Raw genomic sequence first — 10,375 nt, forward strand, 5'->3', positions numbered from 1 at the left:
CCACCTTGGAAACACAATAAAATTTCGAGCCAGAGGCAGGAGCATTTGATGGCCTTGGAGCAGCCGACCGAGAATGAGTATCGTGTGTGTTTTGGCAAGGCATTGTGTAGAGAAGAAAAGAAAAGTTAGGTTAAAGAGAGATTGGGAGAGAGATGTAGGGTTAGGAGAGCATGAAAAAAGAAGAAAAGAAATGAAGAGGTGTATTTAAAGACGAGAAGTTGAAGAGATGAAAGTTGAATAGAAGTAGAAAAGGAAGTAAAGATTGATCAGAAGGAGAGAATATGTACTCAAAAACCAACAGACATGCATGATAAACGAGGAGAAGAGGAAGTGATAAGTCACATCAATAGATATAAGCAATCTATATACATGCAACTCGGTGGAAACACACAAACTTATAAAAAAAAATAAATAAATAAACACACTCACGAACAAAACACAATGAACGGAAAAGGAAATTATTGAATAAATAAAATAATAAAAAAATGCGACAAACGAACAGTAATATATGGAATCAATACAGAGAATAAAATCATATAAAAATCACAGAGAACACATACCCAGCTCACGACGCATTAAACAAAAACGGTCCTCAGCCAAGGGTTTAGTAAATATGTCTGCACGTTGTTTCTCAGTAGATATATAAATAAGCTCAATATTACCTTTAGAAACATTATCTCGTAGAAAATGATGACGAACATCAATATGCTTAGTACGAGAATGCATGACAATATTTTTAGAGATATTAAATACAGAGGTATTATCACAATAAATAAAAATATTAGAATAAGAGATACCAAAATCCTGCAAAGTTTGTTGCATTCACAATATCTGAGCACAACAACTACCAGCTGCTATGTATTCTCCTTCTACAGTAGAAAGAGCTACATATATTTAATTTTTACTATGCCATGCAACCAAAAAATCTCCTAAAAATTCAAAAGCACCACTAGTACTCTTTCTATCAACTTGTGACCCTGCATAATCAGCATCTGAAAAACCAATTAAATCAATGGAAGAGGAGCTTGGATAAAACAAACCATAGTTATTCGTACCTTTCAAATAATTAAAAATACGTTTAACGACATTCAAATGAGATTCTTTAGGTTGAGACTGAAAAGGAGCACACAAGCATACACTATATATGATGTCTGGACGAGGGGCAGTTAAATATAAAGTGATCCGATCATACCTCGAAATTTAGTGACATCTATAGGTGTACCTTGTTCATCTTTAGTGAGCTTAACAGAAGTACTCATAGGTTTAGCCTTAGGAGTAACATGTTCAAGAGCAAATCTTTTGAGTAGATCATTGATATATTTGCCTTGGTGAATAAAAAATTCCTGCAGCAGACTGATTAATTTGCAACACTAGGAAGTACTGTAGTTCACCCATTAAACTCATGTCAAATTTTTTATGCATACAGTCAGAAAATCACTTACACAGAGATTCATTAGTAGATCCAAACACAATATCATCTACATAAACTTGAACTAATAGAAAATGATCGCGTTTATGAAAAATAAAGAGAATTGGATCGAGTGTACCACGAGTGAAACCATTAGTTACAAGAAACTGACTGAGACGCTCATACCAACATCGAGGGGACTGTCTCCATCTATAAACAGATTTCTTAAGTCTGTAAACATAGTTAGGATACTTTTCATGAACAAAACCTGGAGGCTGCTTGACGTATACTTCTTCCTTTAGATAACCATTTAGAAAGGCGCTTTTGACATCCATTTGATAAAACTTGAACTTCTTGTGAGCTACAAAAGCCATGAGAATACGAATAGCTTCTAGACGAGCTACTGGAACATAAGTCTCGTCGTAATCTATTTCTTCCTGTTGATTGTATCCCCGTGCTACAAATGGAGCTTTGTTCCGAATAATGTTGCCATCTTCATCCTTTTTGTTCTTGAAAACCCATTGAGTACTAATGATTTTAGCATCCTTAGGAGGGGACAAGTTCCCAAACATCACAAGCTCGAACAAATGGGACAAACCATTTACGAATAAGATAAAATATGAGACAATCTCAATTACACCAAGACGTTTTCACTTTGGTTCGGCCCTTAATCCTAGTCTATGGCTTACATCAAAGTCTCCATACCAACTAGTATAGAGAATGTATTATATCAACTTCAATAAAAGAACTTACAATCTTTTCTTTAATTACAAACGGATAGCCACGAAAGATCCCCTTCCCTTAGCACACTTGTTACCTAGCACTACTGATATCACGTAGCACATTGGCTACCTTGGCTAATCCTTTGAAATCAAAACCTTGTCACAACCCAGCACAGGTTGATGTGAATACACGTACAATCAAATGAATATGAAATTACAACTTAAGTAAGCTCCTGTTCGACTGGGTATTCAATGTATGTAGAACAAGAATGGTTTTTTAGAATATAAAGATGGAGCGCTTAAGCATTAGTCTGAAATCAGAAAACATCGAGTTGTATTTATAGACAAGTAATCTAACATATTTGATTTTCAAACAAGTAGATAAGATAAGGTTTGTTGAAACATATTGTTTGAAAATGTTTTGAATAAGTCTGATAAGATATTCGTTAGTTAGATTGAGAAAGATAAACCTTTATATAAGATAAGGATTGAATAGTTTAAATAGGTTTAACGGATAGAGTTTGTTTGAGAAAAAACAGGAGAATGAAACCTAGTCAAACTCGAATACATAAATTCCTAATAATCCTAACAACTCTATGCATCCGGTCTGTAAGATCAACTGCATTGTCCAGTTTATAAGATCAATCTACACTGTCTCTGATGTAATATTGCTTTGTTCTCGGTTGTTTGTCTAAACACATATCATTACATCAGAAACTCCTGTGTATTAACAATTATTAGCAAGATTACCATTTAAAGTATCATTTGATAAAAAATTTGTGACAATTTTGGGGTATCTAATATTTTTCTTTTTTTAATTTTTTATTCACCACCTGGATTGGCGGTATGGCATTTGGCGTTAATTGGCTAAATAATTGGTGTCCCGGATCACAACAAATGTTACCGACATCAAGATGAACTTTTGTATTTTTATTTATTTTTGTATAGGACATAGAGATGAATGTACGTTTATATAATATTTTTTTTGCCAAATTTATAGCAGATTTCATTAATAACATGGAAAAAACTCAATTGGGACAAACCCCCAATTGATCATGCAATCAGGTTGAAAAACAAATAGACGAACTAAATAATTAGCCTCTTTGTTTCCGGATTGCTTAACTGACTGAATAAAAATATTTTAAAAATTAAAAATGAAAATAATGGTTTCTCGAGCGATCCAGCCTGCATCTCTACCGAAAACAGTAGTTTCACAATTGACCCTCACATTAATTTCATGGATAGTACAATATTCAGAGGACTCAGTTGCAAAAACTGAGAGGGCTCTCGTGTTATGAAGAAAAATATTTTGTGAGAGGTGAGCACATGCGATTTTCACTACCGTTCCAAAAGCACCCAGCTATTTACCTGTCGGACACCAGCTATAACATGCTGAAAGTGTTGTTGATGCGAGATATACAGATCTCCCAATATACCGTAAAATCCATTTTCAACACATCGCATAAAGCGAGACACATCACACAAAGCGAGCCAATCAAACATATAAATAACAACTCAATTAAACGAAACAAAAAAGAACCGAATTTTTGAATAAAATCTGATATTTATTGAAAGAAAGTTAAAAATAAATGGAAAAAATGTTGTATGGATGAAGAGAGGGGATGGATATAGAGATGAAGATGGGTAGAAAGGGTGAAGAAGGAGGTGTGATAAATTAGGGTTAAAGGAAGATGAGGCGGCCGACTTTCATTGAGATAGAGAGAGAAATTAGTTTTAATTTTAATTGTTGATTAATTAAAATTTTATTTTGGCAAATTCCTTTCACGACCTCTACGTTTATATAATTAAATCTGAATATTTCATCATAAAATCCATTCGCATTCTGGAGGGATCTTAACTATGTGGGGGCAATAGAGCAATATTATAAACCACTATTGACAAATTCGAGATCTTCAACCAACTCGCAACATGGGATTTGAGCACCCGTGAACTGTGCACCGATTTTATTCCTCTGAAGAACACACTATTTTTGAGCTGTCCCTGACAATTTACCACTTATTTTATTCTGTTTTATACAAAAGCTAATTGCTAATTTACTGTATTACTGCACCAGTAAAATGGGGGCCTAAAACCCATAAATTCTACAAGTTTGTAAGGTTATTGAACTGAACTCATTTCAGTGATGTTTGGATCATGCATATTAACTGAGCTGTCCAACTAGTTCATCAAAAACATGAAATCAATAGACTTCTTGTGTGCTTCTCCAGCTTCCACAGCCATATGTTCAAGCACGGATCAACGTGCCATGGCCCGCAACGATCATGGCACGAGATCTATGGACCGTCGAAGTAATCACTATTTAAGTGATCACCATAGACGAAAACCAAAGAATGACATTCCTGCAATTCCTTGTTCACCACAGTTGCCAAAAAATACGAAATGCCTTTCTGATTATCGTTTTATTTTTGCTTCGCAAAGCAACAGAGACTTACGAAGAAGCTCAGCAGAAATTATTAATGATCTAAGTACTACTCCTCATGGATCCTCTAGGCATCTCTTAAGTGACGAAACTTTGAGTGAAGTGTTACAGCAGACTGATAGTTTATTTGATTCGGTTCCTAGTGAGCCTGTAATGAGTCAAAGCCTAAGCTCCAAAGTACCTGTAATTACTCGAAGCCTAAGCTCCAATGATTCTGCATTACTTTTAACGAATCAAGCTTCGAGGCCTAGGGGGCTCCCCATCAGCTCTAATGACTCTCTGGTTTCAAATTCTATCAACAGACAGTTAGTTGCTAGTCAATCTCTGCAGAAAAATGAATGTTCTGTCCTCGAATCTTCCTCAGCTCAATCGCAGTCCCGTAACCAGGTTCTTCAGTATCCCCTTGTTCATAAAGATATAATGGTATATTAGTTCTATAAAATCAAACTTGAGTGAAAGCTTGCAGATATGGTTATTAGGTCAGAGACAAAATTTATTTTAAATTCAAAAATATCCGTAATGTGTTTCTAATACTAAAACCAAACTGTTTGCGCAGGTGGTGGAACTTATGGTGTCAATTCATTGCAAGGGGTGTGAAGGAAAAGTGAGAAAACACATTTCCAGAATCGAAGGTAATCAATTAACTGCCTCTACGGTTACTCCTTCGAGTAGGGGCAAGATATGTGCACATCTTATTTTGTCAATGCTCAACTCAATCCCTTGATCCAATTGGGATATATACATGTTTCATTTAATTTAATCGGTTGTTTCAAGTTGAAATAGTTTATTCATCGATAAGAATCAGAATTACAATAAGATGGAGGAATAAAATTGTAAATTTTTTGACGAACTTATGCAGGAGTGACCTCAGTCAGTATTGATAGAGCAACAAAGAAAGTGACAGTGATTGGGGAGGTGACACCTTTAGGAGTACTTTCAAGCATTTCAAAGGTGAAGAATGCTCAGCTCTGGCCATCTCCAACTTCTTCTTCATAGATATTGCGGATTTGCCCAACTATATGCCTGTCACGAATTATCTTTCACACATGTCAGCAGGGTAAGTACTGTGTGGGAAACTGTGAACTTGTCTGTTTAATGTACATGTAAGTTACGAGAATGTACTAAATTTGCATTGTTTTTACTGTCGTTTTTTCCTTGGGATTTTTTTTCCGTAAGGGCCTACTTGAGTTTTGTTTCCGCTGAATCAAGAGTAATATAAGTCGCATGTTTATAGATTCTTGCTTATTCTGTTAGTGATATTTGTGCCTGTGTGTTCATCATATGTTTAATGGTAATTAAAACATGGAGTAGTAACATGAGAGACCTTTATCCTTAACAATCATTCTAGGAATATTTAAAAACATGAGACGGTGATAATGAGGTGCATTATCAGAAAAAGACTAGAAGAGTAGTTGCAGGACATGATAATGAAAAGTGATGAAAAGTAAAGTTATGCATGCAGTGGGATTGGTTGGCAACACTCAATGACAAAATTATGTATGTGATTGTGAAAAAGATGTTAAGTTTCACTTCTCTGAATATAATCTTCCTACAATTTTAGATAATTAGTGATTTTCTTATTAAACTTTTTATCCACGGCTCATTTAGACTTGAGAGTATCCTATCCCATCTGATGTACTCTGATTTTATGTTTAGCAAAGCTAGTACTTTGTCTGATCATCTAAGGAGTTGGTTCAGGTTCCACTTTTTCGTGGGAGTGCCCTGTAGATGATGTATTTTCCAAATGGTGCCATTTAGAATAAAAAACTTCGAATGATATCAGATGAAAAAGTCAATTGTATAATGTTACCATTATGAATATCCTAAAGTATATGAGAAACTTGTTATGCATTTAAAAGGAAGGACATGTGCTAAAATATAGAAGGAACGTTGTGCTCTTACTTTGAACTTAAGAACAGCAACTTGAGGACCAAAATCTGCAACAAAGTACAAGAATGAAAAATAGCTCACCTTTAAGACCAAATAAAGTACTGAAACTAGGGCAGAGCAAACTGGGAGTATGCTATTTTGTAGTTTTTGTTCTCGTAGACTATTTAGTTGTGATCTAGTCGAAAGAGTTCAAATTGGTATGGAATAGTTGCGGTGGACATCAGAACGAGCACTTAGGTTCTGTTCACTTCGATGGAAGAAGAAGACGCGAGAATGAAATGACGTTTGAACAAATTTAAGGAGAGCCTTATGGACAAATATGTGTTTCATCTTCTTCCTAATCCACTGGTTTATGGTTCTTTCCTTTCAATTTCAAAATGATTGGATATATCCTGCTTCCATCATATTCATCATGATTCTTACTTCATAAAATTTCAATGCATTCTCTGATCATTACATTCTTTCCAACCTTGAAGAATTTGTAGGCGGTCATGTTGAATTAGAGTGTTGCATAGAAAAGTTATAAATGGAAGTCTAGATATGGGTATGGATCAAACAAGAAATAGATAACAAAGAAAAGTATTAGGAAAACAGAGATAGGCATTTAGCATTGTAGCGATTTCGTGCCCTTTGTACCACATAATAAATGTCTGCATTTTCTACATATATACTAAACTTGTGAAATTAAAGTACTGCTTTAGTCATTCTATAGTCTCTAGAATCTCCACTTTCCTTGCTAATCTAATTGCTAGACCTAGAGATTGATGTACCAATACTTGATGTGCGACCTGATATATCAAGGCATGATCTTCCAAATGTTGACATACTGAAATCTGGGATATATCTCAATGACTCGTGGCTAAGAGGCAATGGTCTATCTGGCAGCGATGGAACTTCTATGTCACCTTCTAACATCTTCAATGCTTCGGAAATCGTAGGCCTTAATGCCACCATTACATGAGCACAAAGTATGCCAACATGTATAAATCTCTTCATTACTTCTCTTGATCCATTTTCTCCCATTAGATCATCAAAAATGTTGTCAACGTTTCCTGACTTTACAAGATCCCATGCCCAATCTGTAATTAAAAGTCTTGAGGATGTTGAAAATGTGTCAAGCACTTTTCGCCCACTCATGATCTCAAGAACTATAATGCCAAAGCTATAGACATCACTCTTCTCAGTTAGTTGTCCGTACAGAGCATATTCTGGAGCTAAATATCCGTATGTGCCAGCTACTTTAGTTGTAAGATGTGATTCTCCATTATTAGTTTGCCTGGCTAATCCGAAATCAGCTAGTCTAGCTTTCATTTCTGAATCTAAAAGTATGTTTGTTGTCTTTATGTCGCGGTGATAAATAGCTGGTTTGAGTCCATAGTGCAAGTAAGCCAACCCTTTTGCAACATCAACAATAATGTTCTTGCGCAGAGGCCAACTCAATGGCTGCCTACCGATAAAATCCCCTTTATATTTGAACAAATGCTCATCTAAACTACCATTTGACATGAAATCATAAACAAGATATCTTCTGTTACCTTTAATAGCGTCGCTGGTAACACAAAACCCTCTTAGAGCAAGAAGATTTCTGTGCCTGATTTTGCTAATAATCTCCGCCTCGTTTGTGAACTCTTGATCATCCCCATTTATATCCATATTAAGAAGCTGTTTCACTGCAACATCCGTGCCATCTATAAGTGTACCTTTATAGACCACTCCAAAACCTCCCTGCCCGATCATATTTTTTTTTGAAAATCCTTTAGTTGCCTGCTCAAGCTCAGCTATATGAAACCATTTTGCACCAATGTTGGGCAACACCTTAGCCTTCACTCCCCTTACATATTCTTCGCGCAAAGCTGCTAGCCTTCTTTTCTTTCTCATTTTTTGACAACTAACGATGCAACCCCATGTTGCCAAAACTCCAAAAATGGCCCCTAACAGTCCAAACACAACCTTGAATACTTGCTTCCCCTTTTTCGTTGTTGACTTGGCCACATCCAACCCTAGTGCACAATCAGCTATTCTTGCATTCTCAGGGCCGTATTCATTAACAATTCCTGCAGCATACAAACAAGTGTAGTAAAAACATTTTGTGGAGTCTAACCTCATAGATTCCAAACGAGGAGCCACCCTTTGCCCAGCCTCAGAGCAGGCGTTGCACTGACTGGGAGTAGATAAATTCCCTTTGCAAGCTGAGTCTAGTTCGGTAAGACCAACTTTTTCTTTCCATTCTTTAAGTGTTGTAATTCCACCACAATTGCTTGAACTGTTAACCACTAGCTGGTTATATGATTTATCCGTGCAAGCAATTTTAACTGACACGGATGCAAGCTTGTTATTAAAACGTGACATACAAGAAGTTGCGATTTCTGAGTTTGGAAAGTAGAACATTGAAGTTTCATTGAGGTATTTTGCAAGACCAACACCAAGGAGGCTTCTAAGGGTTTGACAACATATTCCTTGCCTTACTGGTTTGTCTAGGCAATTCGATATCTCCCATGGTAATGTGTTAACATAACTAAAATTAATAGGGCATGAAGATTTTGCACAAGAAACAAAATAGACACCACTAGTGAAACAGAGAACCCAGAGGATTAAAATCAACTTCTTTTGGAACTTTCCCATTTCTTGTCTCTTTTGCTAAATGGAACCTACAAGTTTATAAGTTTTAAAACTGTTCTTATGTTTGTTAGTGTCAACTGTCAAGGCATCAAAGTTGGTTCCTGTGGACTTGGGGTCAAATTTTATATGCTAAAAAACAATCTTTGCATAATTCTATGATAGTTGGTGGTGGAAGTCTAATATGATAGTGTGGTTAGTTGTGCATATCTTGAATTAAGAACTGCGGAAACTGGGAAGAATTTGCTTTCCAGCCATGTTGCTATACACTGGAAGGTGACTAGGTTAAGATGATTGTTAGTTGTATAAACATATTGTTGCCTTTATTTGAAAGGCACACCAGTGTGGTCATTCTTTATTAATATGTAGTAGAAAATTAAATTAGTTAATTGCCTGTAATCTAGAAGAGTTGTCAGATAATCTTTCTTTCTGAGACCATAATAGAATCCAATCTGAGGACATGAACATTGATTCTCAATTCTTGTTAGGAATTCTATTAAAGTTGCTTCCTATTCGTTTCCCCAACAACTTCATGATAAATACAAACTTCAGCTAAGCTTTAAAACACAATTGATCCTTGACTATACAGGTTTGCTTTAAGAGAAAGTATTGTTTTATCATTAACAACTACTATTAGACCAAAACTTTCGAAATTGTTTTCCCTCAAAGCACGTGTATCAAATTTATCTCGTGATAATATTTTCTATTGGCAATATCAGAATATTATGATCATGCTTTTTTGTCAAGTGTAATGGCTCTTAGACGAGAGAGGCGTCGACCAGAAGCTAAACCTGATAGCTGTCCAGTTGTAGCCAAAGTAGAATACAAATGATTTGAGAAGGCAAGATGAGTTTCTTACCCAAAGATTGACTCCTCGGAAAGCCGAAAAATATGATGAAGAAGCTCGAGGAAAACTTCTTACCATTGTACGCTGGTCTTAATGGTTGCTTACACACATAAGGAAAAAAATAATTAATCAATTTGTTAAACGAATGAACTATTGGAAAGTGATCAGAACAGCTTAGATGAAAACGTTCTGGTCCATTTCTCAAGCTTATCAAAGAGCTTTTAAAATTCAAGAAGAGAAAGCAAGGGTTCCCTGTCTTACGGAGCCTTGGAAAATTCTATCAAACTTTTTCGAAGCTGCCTTATAAAAATTAAAATTAGAAAAATACTTTTAGGGTAAAATTGAATATACTTTAACGAAAACAAAACCTAAAGTGAATAAATAATAATAAGAAAATAAAAGACAATCACACGAGACAAAAATTTACGTAATTCGGAAATTCCTACTCCACA

The 10,375-nt window shown here is 35.6% G+C and overlaps 2 protein-coding genes across 5 annotated transcripts; one reads left to right on the forward strand and one right to left on the reverse strand.

Moving 5' to 3' along the window:
- Positions 1-4,101: 4,101 nt before the first annotated feature.
- On the forward strand, positions 4,102-5,805 carry LOC141693040 (uncharacterized). The gene is made up of 3 exons (XM_074498026.1): positions 4,102-4,957; positions 5,127-5,202; positions 5,430-5,805. The coding sequence occupies exons 1-3, from the start codon at positions 4,325-4,327 to the stop codon at positions 5,564-5,566; spliced, it is 846 nt and encodes a 281-aa protein (XP_074354127.1). The 5' UTR covers positions 4,102-4,324; the 3' UTR covers positions 5,567-5,805.
- Positions 5,806-6,993: 1,188 nt separating this feature from the next.
- LOC141689196 (putative receptor-like protein kinase At1g11050) lies at positions 6,994-10,164 on the reverse strand. 4 transcript variants are annotated; one of them, XM_074493386.1, is made up of 2 exons: positions 9,936-10,164; positions 6,994-8,514 (listed from the first exon to the last, which is right to left on the reverse strand). In XM_074493386.1, the coding sequence occupies exon 2, from the start codon at positions 8,336-8,338 to the stop codon at positions 7,202-7,204; it is 1,137 nt and encodes a 378-aa protein (XP_074349487.1). In that variant the 5' UTR covers positions 8,339-8,514; positions 9,936-10,164; the 3' UTR covers positions 6,994-7,201. The 4 variants fall into 4 exon arrangements, with proteins under 4 accessions (XP_074349487.1, XP_074349485.1, XP_074349484.1 ...); XM_074493384.1 differs by having other exon boundaries at positions 6,994-8,772; XM_074493385.1 differs by having other exon boundaries at positions 6,995-8,723.
- Between the last annotated feature and the right edge of the window lie 211 nt (positions 10,165-10,375).

This window comes from Apium graveolens, chromosome 10 (genome assembly GCF_009905375.1).
Source record: "Apium graveolens cultivar Ventura chromosome 10, ASM990537v1, whole genome shotgun sequence".
Lineage (NCBI taxonomy): Eukaryota > Viridiplantae > Streptophyta > Magnoliopsida > Apiales > Apiaceae > Apium > Apium graveolens.